This window comes from Notamacropus eugenii, chromosome 4, assembly GCF_028372415.1.
Source record: "Notamacropus eugenii isolate mMacEug1 chromosome 4, mMacEug1.pri_v2, whole genome shotgun sequence".
Taxonomy (NCBI): Eukaryota; Metazoa; Chordata; class Mammalia; order Diprotodontia; family Macropodidae; genus Notamacropus; species Notamacropus eugenii.
The window spans coordinates 85,583,890-85,600,972 of record NC_092875.1 but is presented as its reverse complement, the minus strand read 5'-3'; the positions used below and the strand labels follow the sequence as shown (position 1 = coordinate 85,600,972).

General features: G+C 55.0%; 1 protein-coding gene across 30 annotated transcripts in view; it reads left to right on the top strand.

Annotated features, from left to right (window-relative positions):
- The window catches only part of PLEC (plectin), a 110,812-nt gene that overhangs the window by 92,785 nt on the left and 944 nt on the right, over positions 1–17,083 (top strand). For 29 of the 30 annotated variants that reach the window (XM_072602625.1, XM_072602623.1, XM_072602622.1 and 26 more), the window contains 6 exons: positions 337–693; positions 921–1,004; positions 2,288–2,392; positions 2,991–3,089; positions 4,864–8,244; positions 8,904–16,451. In XM_072602625.1, coding sequence (XP_072458726.1) covers positions 337–693; positions 921–1,004; positions 2,288–2,392; positions 2,991–3,089; positions 4,864–8,244; positions 8,904–15,209 — 10,332 coding nt within the window. In that variant the 3' untranslated portion in view covers positions 15,210–16,451. The remainder of the gene's footprint in view (positions 1–336; positions 694–920; positions 1,005–2,287; positions 2,393–2,990; positions 3,090–4,863; positions 8,245–8,903; positions 16,452–17,083) is intronic. The other variant, XM_072602649.1, reaches the window with a different exon arrangement.

Here is a 17,083-nt window from a genome sequence, read left to right as displayed (position 1 = left end):
TCCTGCCCCATCCCCTGTGCTGTCTCAGACGTGCAGTGGAGTGGCCCCTTCCGTTCCATTACTGGATAGCTCTTGGTCCGTTGAAAGGCAATGAGTGGCCTTTTGTCATTGTTCCTCATTCTGCCCTCCAGAAGGTCAGATCTAATCCCTAGCCCCACTACAGAATTTTGGGTTTTTGAAGATAGCACTCATGTCCCCGCTCTGTGGCCTCTCCTGCCTGTTCCATTGGGCCCTAATGAATAAAGGGGGAGTAGGCCAGGTTGGAACATGGGGAGGGATGGGAGTGGGGACCAAGGTGACTTGGGCCGTACTGATGGCTATCTCTCCCTGGAGCAGAAGTTACGCTCCCAGGTGGAGGCGCAGCAGCCGCTATTTGCTGGGCTAAACGAAGAGCTGAGGGCGGCACAGGAGGTGGGCGATCGGATGCAGCAGAAGCATGGGGAGCGGGATGCGGAGCTGGAGCGCTGGCGGGAGCGGGTCACGCAGCTGCTGGAGCGCTGGCAGGCTGTGTTGGCCCAGATTGACTTGAGGCAGCGAGAACTGGATCAGCTGGGCCGTCAGCTGCGCTACTACCGTGAGAGTGCAGAGCCCCTGAATGCCTGGCTCCTAAGCGCCAAGCAGCGTCAGGAGCAGATTCAGGCTGTGCCCCTGGCTAATAGCCAGGTGGTCCGTGAACAGCTCCAGCAAGAAAAGGTCAGCACTGGGGTCTGAGACCATGGGGGGGGGGTGGCTTGGGGAGGGCTGTGCTTTAGCAGCCACAAGCTCAGGAAGAGGTTCTCCTGCCAGGGTAAGGAATTCTATAGGGATGGGGGATAATTCTGTGTTAAAAAGGGGGTCGGGGAAGGGTTTAGAGTCAGGGGAGAACTGTGTGGTTGCCTTGTTCCTAGAAGAACTGAACCCAATGGAATTTCGTTTCTCAGAAACTCCTGGAAGAAATTGAAAGACATGGAGAGAAAGTCGCTGAGTGTCAGAAGTACGCCAAACAATACATCAATGCCATCAAGGTGAGGACTCTAAGACGCCTGCTTCGGAGCTCTGGGCTCCCAGACACTGAGAAGGAGACCATGGATACTGCCTATGGTAGAGGCCCTTGGGTTACTCCCACTGGCTTCTTACAGTTACCAGGTCCCTCCTTTGACCTGAACTTGGAGTTGGGGAGACTGACGTTTAAACAAATTCTGCCTCAGACACCAGCTCTATGTCTCTAAGCAAATCACCTGACCACTGTGAACCTCAGTTTCTTCATCTGTAAAGTTTGTGGGTTTGACTCAAAGACTCAGTTGAACTTCTAAAATCCTATGGTCCATGGTTCCCAAGGGAGAAGGAGGCTGAAAGAAACAAATTCAGTGTTTGACCTTATAAGTAGAGAGATGAAAATCCTTTGGAGATTTGGGGTAATGTGAGAAAGCTGATTTATAAAGCTGGACTTGAGAGGAGATGTCACTGAAGGGACTGCAGGAGCTCAGGAGGTAAGTAACTAGTATTTAGACAAGAAAGGAAGGAATTAAGCATTTATTAAATACTTACTATGTGCTAGGCACTTTGTTGGGCACTTTACAAATATTTCATTTCATTCTTACAACACCTATGGATGGAAGTTGCTGTTATTGTCCCCATTTTACAGATGAGGAAACTGAGGCAGACAGAGGTTAAGTGACCTTCTTAGGCTCACATAGCTAGTAATACCCAAAGCTGGATTTGAAGTTAGGTCTTCCTGGCCTCAAGTGCAGCGCTCTGTTCACTGGGTCACTTTGTTATCTCAGACAAGGACTAAGGCCCAGAAGAAGGAAAACAAAAAAGGGTGGTTTGGGGCCATGCACGTGGGACATGATATGCTTGGAACCCTTTTAGATGGCCTAGGACAGGGACCTGGCTATCACTGGAGGATTTCTGTATCCTCATCCATCCTTTTCTGATCTTTTGGAACAAAAGCAGAGCCACAGAAATGCTTCCCTCCTTATCCATACGACTCAAGGGGTATCTGCACCTGGGAACCTGGGGCAGAATGTCCAGAGGTCTATGGGATGAGTGTGTGGGGATCCTGAGGACAGAGGGGAAGGGTTCAGCCTGAAAACAGCAGACTCAGAGGGACAGAGATCACAGGCTATCTAAGATGGAGGACACAGAGGGCTGAAGCAGACCTCAGGCCGCTTTAGAGAGACATATCCCTGACACATCTAAGGAAGCCTCACTTTCTACAGTGAGGAGGAGAAAACAGAAGCTCTGGGTGGGCCCCTCCTCCCAGAACTAGCTATCCTAAAAGTCACCATCTTTCTTCCTCCTACAGGACTATGAGCTACAGCTGGTCACATACAGGGCTCAAGTGGAACCTGTGGCCTCCCCTGCCAAGAAACCCAAGGTCCAGTCAGTGTCAGATAGCGTCATCCAGGAGGTGAGGCCCAGTGTGGCAGTGCATGGGGGCCCCCCACCAGCTGATGGCCCAGCTGAATGTTTTGGCGAGGAGTGGATAGGCAGAGTCCAAATGGGCAGGCTCGAAGAGCCCTGGCTTTCCTGGGGCCTAGGGGTAAGGGTAGGGGAAGAAGGGAGACCTTCATGGCTCCTTCTGCCGAGCAGCCAGACACACCTTGTCCCAGGGTGAAAGTGGAATCAGAAGGCTTGCCTGCTCACCCTGGATTCTTATTCCCTGTATGACCGTGGACAAACCATTGAAACCTCTCTGGGCTTTGGTTTTCTGATCTACGGCTTGAAGGGTTTAGACTAAATGTCCTTTATAGTCCCTTCCAGCTCCAAATCTAGGATTCAGTGAATTGAGTGACCTTCATGGTATAGCTGTCCTGAGCCCCCCATCCCTTCCCCCGGGTGTCCAGTGTGGGTGAATAAGTAGCATACATGTACATGCATGTGCATGCCATATGTATGTACATGCACACTGTGTGTGTGTTTGTGGGGGTGGCAGGAAGGGGGTCTCTATCTGGAAACAGCTGCCCTTCAGACACTGAGCAAGGTCATTGGGTTCTCTTCTCTTCTAGTATGTGGATCTTCGTACCCGCTACAGTGAGCTGACCACCCTCACGAGCCAGTACATCAAGTTCATCAGTGAGACCCTTCGGCGCCTGGAGGAGGAGGAGGTATGGGCTTAGGGGAGGGGACTTTCCCAAGGGGGGAGGGAGCAGCTAGCCTTCCTTCCCAGCAGTCAGCAACCTTGTGCCCTCCTGAGAGTTGTGTTATTGCTAACTTGGACCCCAGCTCCCCCACCCTCCTGGCCTTGAGATATAGCCACGCGATGAGCCCCCCAAGTGGGGCCTTTTGGTGGGTTCCTTGTTCCTCAGGTCTTCCCCCTGCCCTGAACTCCCCAGCCGGGCTCTGGTGAGAAGATTGGGAAGCACTTCTCAGACACACTTAGTACAGCCCCCTTCTTCAGCCCGTCCCATGCTCAGATGCTGCCTTCCACCATCTCTTCCTCCCTCGCCCAGGCTCTGGTGCTCCCTAGGTCCCCTTCCCTGCTGGAGCTTGTCGGGGCTCTCTCCCTCTCTTCTTTTTCAGCATCCCCCTTCCCCTTCTCCTCCTCCTCCTCCCTCCCCGTGTGTCCCTTTTCTCTAACTCTTGGGTTTTGCTCTTGGACTCGCCGCTTGGCAGCTTTGTCTGGGGGAATGTTTGTGTTGTTTGGGATCTAATGGAGGGTAAAAACCCAGGAGGACTCTGACCTTTCTGCAGCAGGTACTGCCCTGGACGCATGACTCCTTCCCTTGGTGTCTCTCCATGGGGGCCTCCAGTGCCCTCTCCTTCCCCTTTCCCCATCAGCACCTCCTTGGTACCATCAATGATCCTTCCTCCTTTGCTCCATCAACACACCTCATACAGTCACAAGTCCTTCCCTTCTGTCCCTCACTACCACCTAGATCGCTGTTTCCCAGCTCAAGACCCCTTGTCCCATCTGTAGTCACCAGGGTGACCTGTGCTCCTGTCACCTGGGCAGCATACCTACCTTGCCCTGAACTTGGGAAAGGGAAAGTGGCTGTTGGGCAGAGCCACGGGTTGGAGGAAGTGGGGGGTGGGGGCATCCCTATGCCATTCTGTTCTGCTCTAGAGCCCCTTAGGAGGCAGTACTTGTTTCTCTAAGGGCTTAAGGAAGCCCTTGTGTCCTGCCCTATGATTCCAAAGCCACCACCCATGACCCTTTACAGATAGATGGCGACCTTTGCTTCCCCCAGAGAAAGTAGAGAGTAGAAGATAGAGGAGACCAGCTCACATCCCCAGTGTCACTTTCCCAACAGAGCTTAGGAGAAAGGGAAGAGAAAGGAAGCTCTCAGGATGTGCACACACGCACACATGCACACATGCACATGTACACACACACACATGCACACCCATACACATACACTCTCTCTCACACATGTGGTGTCGGTGCTTTGCTTTCTGTCCATGTTTGTCTGTCCATCCTGTGGCAAAGGCGGGGAAAGAAAGAAGCCTCGGTCTCCCACCGAGCCAGTGAGCATGGAGAGGGGGTGCAGGCTGCTCTCATGCTGTTCCCATCCGCCTCGGGCTTGGTGCATGTTCCATCCATGAATTGTTTCCTCTGGTGATGGAGAGTCCTGTCCTGTCGGTCCCCAGAGCTGTCCTCCCATGTCTGGATTCCCATCTCATTCCCTTCCATCTCCCATCCCATCACCTCGCTGTACTAAGTGGACTGTTGCAGTGCTGTGTCCTCTGTGTGCAGCCCTTGGCATGGGGCTCGGTCTCCCCTGCCCCGCCTCCCCCATTGTCTGCCTTCCAGTCCCTTTCCCCATTTGATTTGCTCGTTGAGCGGCAGATTTGCCTGCTGTCTGTTCACTTTGGTTTCTTTGTGGTTCTTTCCCTCTCTCCCCACCCCTCACTGCCCTGCCCTGCCCACCTCCCTCTCAGAGGGCGGCAGAGAAGCTGAAGGCGGAGGAGAGGCAGCGGCTGGCAGAGGTGGAGGCTCAGCTGGAGAAGCAGAGGCAGCTGGCTGAGGCCCACGCCCAGGCCAAGGCCCAGGCAGAGCGTGAGGCCCAGGAGCTCCAGCGGCGCATGCAGGAGGAAGTGGCTCGGCGGGAGGTGGTCGCCGTGGATGCCCAGCACCAAAAACTCAACATCCAGCAGGAGCTGCAGCAGCTGCGGCAGAACTCAGACCTAGAGATCAAAGCCAAAGCTCAGCAGGTGGAAGAAGCCGAGAGGAACCGTCTGCGCATCGAGGAAGAGATCCGAGTGATTCGCCTGCAGCTGGAGACAACGGAGCGTCAGAAGAGTGGGGCCGAGTCAGAGCTGCAGGCGCTGCGGGCACGGGCTGAGGAGGCTGAGCTGCAGAAGAGGCAGGCGCAGGAAGAAGCCGAGCGCCTGCGGCGGCAGGTGAAGGAGGAGAGCCAGAAGAAACGCCAGGCGGAGGAGGAGCTGCGGCTGAAGATCCAGGCAGAGCAAGAGGCTGCCAGGGAGAAGCAACGGGCGCTGCAGGCCCTGGAGGAGCTGCGCTTGCAGGCCGAGGAGGCTGAGCGGCGCATGAAGCAGGCGGAGGCCGAGAAGGAGCGACAGGTGCAGGTGGCCCTGGAGACGGCCCAGCGCAGCGCAGAGGTGGAGCTCCAGAGCAAGCGCATGTCCTTTGCGGAGAAGACAGCCCAGCTTGAGCTGAGTCTGAAGCAGGAGCACATCACCGTCACCCATCTCCAGGAGGAGGCTGAGCGCCTGAAGAAGCAGCAGGCGGAGGCTGAACGCTTCCGCGAGGAGGCTGAGCGTGAGCTGGAGAAGTGGCGGGCAAAGGCCAACGATGCCCTGCGCATGAGGCTGCAGGCAGAGGAGATCGCCCACCAGAAGACCCTTGCTCAGGAGGAAGCCGAGAAACAGAAGGAAGATGCGGAGCGGGAGGCCCGCAAGAGGAGCAAAGCAGAGGAGTCGGCCTTGCGGCAGAAGGAGCTGGCGGAGCAGGAGCTGGAGAAGCAGAGGAAGCTGGCTGAAGGCACAGCCCAGCAGAAGCTCTCGGCCGAGCAGGAGCTGATCCGGCTGAAGGCAGAGACAGAGAATGGGGAGCAGCAGCGGCTGCTCCTGGAGGAGGAGCTCTTCCGCCTCAAGAATGAGGTGAGCGAGGCCATCCAGAAACGCAAAGAGGTGGAGGAGGAGCTGGCAAAGGTACGAGCAGAAATGGAGATCCTCCTGGAGAGCAAGGCAAAGACTGAGGAGGAGTCACGCTCCACCAGTGAGAAGTCCAAGCAGCGACTTGAGGCCGAAGCCAGCAAGTTCCGGGAGCTGGCAGAAGAGGCTGCTCGGTTGCGGGCCCTGTCAGAAGAGGCCAAGCGGCAGCGGCAGCTGGCGGAGGAGGATGTAGCCCGCCAGCGGGCAGAGGCTGAACGAATCCTCAAGGAGAAACTGGCTGCCATCAATGAGGCCACGAGGCTCAAGACGGAGGCAGAGATCGCGCTGAAGGAAAAGGAAGCGGAGAACGAACGCCTTAGGCGGCTGGCAGAGGATGAGGCATATCAACGGCGCTTGCTGGAGGAGCAGGCGGCCCAGCACAAGGCTGACATTGAGGAGAAGATTGCCCTGCTAAAGAAATCCTCAGAGAGTGAACTGGAGCGCCAGAAGGGGCTGGTGGACGACACTCTGAAGCAGCGGCGCCTCATTGAAGAAGAGATCCGCATCCTCAAGATCAACTTTGAGAAGGCCTCAGCTGGCAAGACAGACCTGGAGCTGGAACTGGGGCGCATCAAGAGCAGTGCAGAGGAAATCCAGAAGAGCAAGGAGCAGGCAGAGCGTGAGGCTGAGAAGCAGCGGCAGCTCGCTCTGGAGGAGGAGCAGCGGCGACGGGAAGCCGAGGACAAGGTCAAGAAGATCCTGGCTGCAGAGCAGGAGGCCGCGAGGCAGAGGAAGGCAGCTCTGGAGGAGGTGGAGCGCCTGAAAGCCAAGGTGGAGGAAGCCAAGCGCCAAAAGGAACTGGCAGAGAAAGAGTCTGAACGGCAGATCCAGCTGGCTGAAGAGGCTGCCCAAAAGCGACTGCAGGCCGAGGAGAAGGCCCACGTGTTTGCTGTGCAGCAGAAGGAGCAGGAGCTGCTGCAGACCCGTCGGCAGGAGCAGAGCATGTTGGACAAGCTGAGGGAGGAGGCAGAGAAGGCCAAGAGAGCTGCCGAGGAAGCCGAGGAGGCCCGGCTCCGGGCGGAGCATGAGGCCACGCTGTCACGCCAGCAAGTGGAGGAAGCTGAGCGCCTCAAGCAACAGGCAGAGGAGCAGGCTCAGGCCCAGGCCCAGGCCCAGGCCTCAGCAGAGAAGTTGCGCAAGGAGGCAGAGCTGGAGGCTGCCAAACGGGCCCAAGCAGAGCAGGCCGCACTGCGGCAGAAACAGGCTGCTGATGCAGAGATGGAGAAGCACAAGAAGTTTGCTGAGCAGACCTTGAGGCAGAAGGCTCAGGTAGAACAGGAACTGACCAAAGTGAAGCTCCAGCTAGAGGAGACTGACCACCAGAAGGACATCCTGGATGAGGAGCTGCAGCGCCTGAAGGAGGAGGTGACCGACGCCATGAAACAGAAGACACAGGTGGAGGAGGAGCTCTTCAAGGTGAAGATTCAGATGGAGGAGCTGGTGAAGCTGAAGGCACGCATCGAGGAGGAGAACAAGATGCTGATCCTGAAGGACAAAGATAACACTCAGAAATTTCTGGTGGAGGAGGCGGAGAAAATGAAGCAGGTGGCTGAAGAGGCTGCCCGCCTGAGTGTCGAAGCCCAGGAAGCCGCACGGCTGCGCAAGCTGGCCGAAGAGGACCTGGCTCAGCAGCGGGCACTGGCCGAGAAGATGCTGAAGGAGAAGATGCAGGCCGTGCAGGAGGCCACAAGGCTGAAGGCGGAGGCGGAGATGCTGCAGAAGCAGAAGGACCTGGCCCAGGAACACGCCAAGAAGCTCCAGGAGGACAAGGATCAGATGGAGCAACGCCTTGCGCAGGAAACAGAAGGCTTCCAGAAGACGCTGGAAGCCGAGCGGCGCCGCCAGCTGGAGATGAGCGCTGAGGCTGAACGGCTGAAGCTGCATGTGACCGAGATGAGTCTCGCGCAGGCCAAGGCTGAGGAGGATGCCCGGAAGTTCAAGAAGCAGGCCGAGGAGATAGGCGAGAAGCTCCATCGCACCGAGTTGGCCACCAGGGAGAAGATGACATTGGTCCATACCCTGGAGATCCAGAGGCAGCAGAGTGACAAGGACGCCGACAAGCTGAAGGAGGCCATTGCGGAGCTGGAGAGGGAGAAGGAGAAGTTAAAGCGTGAGGCAGAGATGCTCCAGCACAAGTCAGAAGAGGTACCTTTGCTTCTCTCCTTTCTTCTGGGGTTAAAGTCTTGCTGGTGAGGCCCTCAGCAGGCTGAGGACTAGGCTTTGGGTTTCCCTAAGGGAGACGCTTCCCAAGAGAAGACTCAGATCGACCCCCCCCACACACACACTTTTTTTTTAAATTTCCCCCTCCCCCACTTCCCTTCCCCTTTCTCTGTCTGACCGTACAGGAACAGTTAACTTCCAGTAGGGTAAGTGTCTCTCATTTGGCCCTTGGGTACAGCCATTAGCCCCACTCAAGACTATCCTGTACCATTCGTAGTTATCACTGTCATTGTTCTTAGTATAGCTCAGTCCGTAAAGGCACTCCAAGTGACCAGAACAACTGCACTGTTGTAGAGGTGACATCGGATAGTTGGCCAAGTACTTGGTTTTTCTTAACTAAATTTGTCCTTTCCCTTCTGACCAGGGCTGCCTACTTCTTTCTAATGTGCTGAGATGTGTGCGTTAGAAGGAAATTTCTTTCTAACACATGCCCATGGTGCAGGCCACTAATGCTGCGGCCCATTCTTTGCCTACATTCCCCAGTCAGTTGCTGGGCCGAGCCGAGCCAAGTTGTGCTGTGTTGTCTGGTGGGTGGGAGCAGGCTTGTTCTGACCTGAAAGCTCTCTCATCCCTGTCTCTTGCAGATGCAGATGGCCCAGAAGGAGCAGCTATTGCAGGAGACTCAGATGCTCCAGCAGACTTTCCTCACCGAGAAGGACAGTCTGCTTCAGAGGGAACGGTTCATCGAGGAGGAGAAAGCCAAGCTGGAGAAGCTGTTCCAGGAGGAGGTGAACAAGGCCCAGAACCTGAAGGCTGAGCAGGAACGCCAGCAAAAGCAGATGGAGCAGGAGAAACAGCAGCTGATCACCAGCATGGATGAGGCCAAGAGGAGGCAGAAGGAGGCCGAAGACAATGTCCGACGCAAGCAGGAGGAGCTGCAGCAGCTGGAGCAGCGAAGGCAGCAACAGGAGAAGCTCCTGGCTGATGAGAACCAGAAGCTGCGGGAGAAGTTGGAGCGACTGGAGGAGGAGCACCGGGCGGCTCTGGCTCAGACCCGTGCAGTCATGATCCAGACAGAGGAGAGGGTGACCCAGGCCACGGCCTTGCCCAACGGGCGAGACGCAATCGATGGCCTGGCACAAAATGGGGAGCCCGAGTTTGCATTTGATGGCCTACGTCAGAAGGTCTCAGCCAAGAAGCTGGAGGAGGCTGGCATCCTGAGCCGAGAGCAACTGGACAAACTTGTGGAGGGCACAGCCACGGTGACCGAGTTGTCGCAGAGAGAAGATGTCAGGAGGTATCTTCAGGGCCGGAGCAGCATTGCTGGGCTCCTGCTTAAGCCAACCAATGAGAAGATCAGCATCTACAAGGCCATGAAGAAGCAGCTGCTGAGCCCGGGCACTGCCCTCATCCTGCTCGAGGCCCAGGCCGCCTCTGGCTTCATCATTGACCCCGTCAGGAACAAGAAGTTATCTGTGAATGAGGCGGTAAAGGAAAACGTCATTGGGCCTGAGCTGCACAACAAACTGCTGTCAGCAGAGAGGGCAGTAACTGGTTATAAGGACCCCTACACTGGAGACAAGATCTCCCTCTTCCAGGCCATGAAGAAGGACCTCATCATCAAGGACCATGGCGTGAGGCTGCTGGAGGCCCAGATCGCCACAGGGGGCATCATCGACCCTGTGCACAGCCACCGCGTGCCTGTGGAGGTGGCCTACAAACGTGGCTACTTGGATGAGGAGATGACAAAGACTTTGTCTGACCCCTCTGATGACACCAAGGGCTTCTTTGACCCCAACACACAAGAGAATCTCACCTACCTACAGCTGCTGGAGCGCTGTGTCACTGACTCAGATACTGGCCTTTGCCTCCTGCCGCTCACAGACAAAGCAGCCAAAGGGGGAGAACTGGTCTACACTGACAGTGAAGCCAGAGATGTGTTCAAGAAGGCAACTGTGTCCGCCCCCTTCGGCAGGTTTCACGGAAAAACAGTTACCATCTGGGAAATCATCAACTCAGAGTACTTTACCGAGGACCAGCGGCGAGACCTTCTCCGGCAATACAGGACGGGCAAGATCACCGTGGAGAAAATCATCAAGATTGTCATCACTGTCGTTGAGGAGCATGAGAAGAAAAGCCAACTGTGCTTTGAGGGCCTCCGTGCCCCTGTCCCAGCTGTCGAGTTGCTGGAGAGCAAGGTCATTGACAAAGATCTCTTCCATCAGCTGAGCCAGGGCAAGAAAACAGTGCAGGAGGTGGCTGAGGTGGAGACCGTGAAGAAATACCTGCGTGGAGCTAACGCCATTGCTGGGGTGTGGGTGGAGGAGACTGGTCAAAAGCTGAGCCCCTACGAAGCCCTAAGAAAGAACCTGCTAAAGCCTGAGGTGGCCCTCTCACTCTTAGAGGCCCAAGCTGGCACTGGGCACATCATTGACCCTCTTAAGAATGCCAGGCTTTCGGTGGATGAGGCTGTGAAATCTGGCTTGGTGGGCCCAGAGCTGCATGAAAAGTTGCTCTCTGCAGAGAAAGCTGTGACTGGATATAAGGATCCCTACACTGGGCAGATTGTCTCACTGTTCCAAGCACTGAAGAAAGGTCTCATTCCCAGTGACCATGGCCTACGTTTGCTAGATGCTCAGCTCTCCACTGGCGGCATCATTGACCCTGGGAAGAGTCACCGTGTTCCCTTGGATGTCGCCTATGAGCGGGGTTATTTAGATGAAGAGATGACCAAGGCCCTTTCAATTCCTAAAGACAGTGCCAAGGCCTTCTATGACCCCAACTCCCAAGAACACCTCACTTACAGCCAGTTGCAGAAGAAGTGCCGAACAGACAAACAGACAGGCCTATATCTGTTGCCTCTCTCAGAGAAAGCCATTCGTGCTCAACAGGAAGAGATCTACACTGACCTCCAAGCCAAGGAATCATTTGAAAAAGCCACTGTTGAGGTCCCAGTTGGCAGCTTCAAGGGAAGGACAATCACCATCTGGGAGCTGATCAATTCTGAGTACTTCACTGAGGAGCAGAGGAGAGAGCTTATCCGTCAGTACAAGACAGGCAAAGTCACTATTGAGAAAATCATCAAGATCATGGTCACCATCATTGAAGAGACAGAGACCAAGAGACAGGAGAAACTCACATTCAGTGGCCTGCGGACACCAGTGGCAGCCAGTGAGCTCCTTGAGTCCAGGGTCATCAGCAGAGCCCAGTTTGAACAACTGAAGGATGGCAAGAAGTCAGTGAAAGATATCTCTGAGACAGACTCTGTAAAGAGGTTTCTTCAGGGGACTGACTGTATTGCTGGCATCTATGTGGAAGACACCAAAGAGAAACTGACCATCTACCAGGCAATGAAAAGGAACTTGCTGAGGCCCAGCACGGCTGTCATTCTCTTGGAGGCCCAGGCTGCCACTGGCTTCATGATTGACCCCATAAAAAACCAGCGTCTGTATGTTAATGAAGCAGTGAAAGCTGGTGTTGTGGGGCCAGAGCTACATGAGAAGCTGCTCTCTGCTGAGAAGGCAGTCACTGGTTATAAAGATCCCTATTCAGGCAATACCATCTCCCTCTTTGAGGCTATGAAGAAGGGTCTGATTCTTAGGGACCATGGCATCCGCCTCCTAGAGGCCCAGATTGCCACAGGTGGTATCATTGATCCTGTCAACAGCCACCGTGTCCCTGTGGAGGTGGCCTACAAGCGTGGCTACTTTGATGAGGAGATGAATAGAATTCTGTCTGACCCTTCAGATGATACCAAAGGCTTCTTTGATCCCAACACCCAAGAGAATCTCACCTACTTGCAGCTGAAGCAGCGATGTGTGGAAGACCCTGAGACTGGCCTCTACCTTCTGTCTCTGAAGAAACCTGAAAAACCAGAAGTGGCGGAGACAACGCAGGTGTACACAGAGGAAGAGACCCGCAAGGCATTTGAAGAAACCCAGATTGACATCCCTGGTGGTAGCCAAGGAAGCACTTCCATGTCTCTCTGGGAGGTCATGCAGTCAGACATGATCCCTGAAGAGCAGCGCACGCGCCTCATGGAGGACTTCCGTGCAGGGAAGGTCACAAAGGAACGAATGATTATCATCATCATTGAGATTATTGAGAAGACTGAGATCATCCGTCAGCAGAACCTCAACTCCTATGATTACGTCCGGCGCCGTATCACTGCCGAGGATCTTTATGAGGCCCGCATCATTTCCCTAGAAACCTACAACCTCCTACGAGAGGGGACCAAGACCATCCATGAGATCTTGGAGGTGGAGACCACCTGGCGTTACCTGTATGGGAGTGGCTGTGTGGCAGGCATTTATCTACCTGCCTCTAAGCAGAAACTGACCATTTATCAGGCTTTGAAGAAAGGTCTTATTAGCTCTGAGATTGCCCGCTTGCTCCTGGAAGCCCAGGCAGCCACTGGCTTCATGATTGACCCGGTAAAGAATGAGCGGCTCACTGTAGATGAAGCTGTGAGGAAAGGGCTGGTGGGCCCAGAGATTCACGACCGGCTTCTTTCAGCAGAGAGAGCAGTGACTGGCTACCGGGACCCATACACTGAGCAGACCATCTCCCTCTTCCAGGCAATGAAGAAGGATTTGATCTCCTCTGAGGAAGCTCTGAGGCTCTTGGATGCGCAGCTAGCTACTGGTGGCATCATTGACCCCCGCTTGGGTTTCCACCTCCCCCTGGAAATTGCTTACCAGCGAGGTTACCTGAACAAAGACACATATGATCAATTGTCAGAGCCCAGTGAGGTCAGGAGCTATGTGGACCCATCCACGGAGGAGAAACTTAGCTACACGCAACTGCTGAAACGGTGTCGCCGAGATGAGAACAGCGGTCAGTTACTCCTCCCCCTCTCAGACACTCGAAAACTGACATTCCGGGGCCTGCGGAAACAGATCACGGTGGAAGAGCTGGTCCGATCCCAGGTCATGGACGAGGCAACGGCCCTCCAGCTGCAGGAGGGGCTGACTTCCATTGAAGAAGTCTCCAAGAATCTAAAGAAGTACTTGGAGGGTACTAGCTGCATTGCTGGTGTCTTTGTAGATTCTACAAAGGAGCGGCTCTCAGTCTACCAGGCCATGAAAAAAGGCATCATCCGTCCTGGCACTGCCTTTGAGCTCCTGGAGGCCCAGGCAGCCACAGGCTATGTTATTGATCCCATTAAAGGACTTAAGCTAACAGTGGAAGAGGCCGTCCGCATGGGCATTGTGGGCCCTGAGTTCAAGGACAAACTGATCTCTGCTGAGCGGGCTGTAATTGGTTACAAAGACCCCTATTCTGGGAAGCTCATCTCCCTCTTTCAGGCCATGAAGAAGGGCTTGATATTAAAGGACCATGGCATCCGCCTGCTGGAGGCTCAGATTGCAACAGGGGGCATCATTGACCCTGAGGAGAGCCACCGACTCCCTGTAGAAGTAGCTTATAAGCGTGGCCTTTTTGATGAGGAGATGAATGAGATCCTGACTGACCCCTCAGATGACACCAAGGGCTTCTTTGATCCCAACACAGAGGAAAATCTCACTTACTTGCAGCTGATGGAGCGGTGCGTCACTGATCCAGAGACTGGCCTCTGCCTATTGCCTCTAAAGGAGAAAAAGCGTGAAAGAAAGACCTCCTCCAAGTCATCTGTCCGTAAACGGCGGGTGGTGATCGTGGATCCTGAGACAGGCAAGGAGATGTCCGTATATGAGGCTTATCGCAAGGGACTCATTGACCATCAGACATACCTCGAGCTATCTGAACAGGAGTGTGAGTGGGAGGAGATCACCATCTCCTCTTCAGATGGCGTGGTCAAGTCTATGATCATTGACCGGCGATCTGGCCGGCAGTATGATATTGATGATGCCATTTCCAAGAGCTTAATTGACCAGTCAGCCCTCGACCAGTATCGTTCTGGCACTCTCTCCATCACTGAGTTCGCTGACATGCTTTCAGGTAACATGAGTGGCTTCCGCTCGAGGTCATCCTCCGTGGGCTCTTCCTCCTCCTATCCCATCAGTCCAGCTGTCTCCAGGACTCAGCTCACTTCTTGGACCGACCCCACTGAGGAGACGGGGCCAGTGGCTGGAATTCTAGACACAGACACCCTGGAGAAGGTGTCTATCACTGAGGCCATGCACCGAAACCTAGTGGACAACATCACAGGCCAGCGATTGTTGGAGGCCCAGGCCTGCACTGGGGGCATTATTGACCCCAACACTGGAGAGAAGTTCCCAGTGACTGATGCTGTCAACAAGGGGCTAGTGGATAAGATCATGGTGGACAGGATCAACTTGGCCCAGAAAGCTTTCTACGGTTTTGAGGACCCACGGACCAAGACGAAGATGTCCGCAGCCCAAGCCCTGAAAAAGGGCTGGCTCTATTATGAGGCAGGGCAGCGCTTCCTAGAGGTGCAGTACCTAACAGGGGGACTGATTGAGCCTGACACACCAACCCGGGTACCTCTGGAGGAGGCCCTGCAGAAGGGAACCATCGATGCCCGAACGGCCCAGAAACTTCGCGATGTCAATACCTATTCCAAGTACCTCACCTGCCCCAAGACCAAGCTCAAGATCTCCTATAAGGATGCCATGGATCGGAGCATGACAGAGGAGGGCACAGGGCTGAGGTTGCTGGAAGCCTCTTCCCAGTCCAGCAAAGGATACTACAGCCCCTACAGCGTCAGTGGCTCTGGCTCTACCTCCGGCTCCCGGGCGGGCTCCCGCACAGGTTCCCGCGCTGGCTCTCGGCGGGGAAGTTTTGACGCCACTGGCTCTGGTTTCTCCATGACCTTCTCTTCTTCTTCCTACTCTTCATCGAGCTATGGCCGCCGATATACTTCAGGGCCCCACACAGCCCCTGAGGCCACCCAGCTCTCCTTAGATAGGGGCAACCTGAGTGGGAGCTGTGGGTGGGAAGTAGGAGAGGAATGGGCAGCCGTGGGGGGGCCACAGCCTACTGTGGCATAACCACCCTGGCCCTGCCCTTTCCCCTCTGCTCCCCTCCCCTGCCCCTTCTTACTCTGCATGTGGTCGATCTGCCAGCTAAGTGCCCTGGGTTTTTTTTGTTTTTTCTTTTTTTTTTTAATTTTTAAAAAGACTCTTCTTCCAAAGCGGTGCCTAAAGTTTAACCAAAAAGACTAGACTAATATATTAATATATATTTGCTGTTCTGACATAGTTTGTATATTGAGGGGAACAAGGTGGGCCATTTCTCTCTGCCTGCCTTGCCACCCACTTCTAGGACTCTCCTGACCATCTATGCTGGCAGCCACTTCACCATAGCCTGATGCCTTGGACTTGGTCTGAGCCAGCTCTCACCTTCCCCAAACGTTGGGCCTCTTGGCTCTTAGACTTTTTGCCTGCTGCCCCTCATCCTGCCCCTTTTCCCCCTTTTGGGCTCCTCCATTCTGCAGGAGGAAAACTGGGCCAAGCCACAGCGTATCCTTTTTTCACTGCCCTAAGCAACATGTCCTCCACCTAACCTCAGGTCATGCGTGGTTCCATCCCAAGGGCCCTGCCTGGATTCCCAGCCTGTCCTCTGCAGCTGCTGCCTGGACCTTCCTCCCTGTCCCTGGGTCAGGTGAGGGGCAGCCCGCCTCAACCTTTTCCTGATGCCGAGGGCCTCACCGCCAAGATGCCGCCGGGATGGGACAGGAGCCACGGTGCATGTTGGACTTACTCCTCTGCCTACTCTCTTGCCTGCCTTTCAGCCCTACCCGCTGACCCTGCAGTGGGCTCCATCTGTTTGGCTTTCTGTGGGGTTTAGACTTGTGTGTGGGGAGTGACGGAAGGGAATGGTGATAGCCAGCCAGGGGGTCAGCCTTCTTGGTGTGTCTGGGAAGTGCCCTGTCTCAGATGGGGTAGAGAGAATCCGCTTGGGTCAGTGTCAGGCAGATTGGGAGCTGGATGCTGGCGCAGGGGGACAAAGACTGCTGACCTGAAGTTATGGGTGGGATAGGACCTCTCTGGCAACCCCTCATATCCACGGGAAGGACTGAGAAACCTTTGCCACCCCTTCACTTCCTCTCCTCCTCCTCCTACTTGGAGGTTTGGGGATAACCTATTCTCCTTCTGTGTCAGCTGTCTCTCTCCAGCCTACCCAGAGAAGCCCCTTCCCCATGGGAAGACGAGAACTGGGGCTCCACCATCAACCCACCAGGGCCAGGCCCAGGCTCACGGGAGGCTCTTCTGCTGGGCCATCCCACCCAGGTAACGCCCCTCCTACCCCCATCCCCCTTTGTGCCCTGGGACTGACTCTGTTGTACTGCTGGAGCTGTTGGGGGTTGGAGTGAGGAGCTGCAGGGCCAAGGGCAGAGAGAAAGGAGGGAAGTTTGCTCTTTATTCCCTAGATACACATGCCCTCTCATGCTAGGTTCTCTAAGGCTGTACTGACTGTCCTTCAGCATCTATAGCAGGGACTACTTCCCTGCTTCCTCAAGGCCCCGACTTTACTCATTTTCCAGGGCACTTCCTCATTCTACCCCATCACTTCCCCCAGGCTCTATTCTTGCTCTGTCCCTACCTCTATGTATTTTCTTCTCTTTATTCCTCTTTCCCAGATTCTATCTCCACCTCCCAGAGCTTAACTTTCTTTTCCTGCCTTCTCTGGACCTTGTACCCCAAAACCTTTCCCTGCACTCTGCTCCTTACATGCACACCTTCCCTCGGTCTTGGCTTCTGCATCCCCATTCCGTCTTCCTCAGACCTTGACTTGTCCCTCTCACTTTCCCTGGACTCTGACCTTCCTTTCCTGCTGGGCCCTCTCTTCCTCTTGCCACCTTCCTCAGGTTTCATCACCTCCATAGTGTTCTTTGCCTTCTCCAAGTCCTCCCTACCCCTAT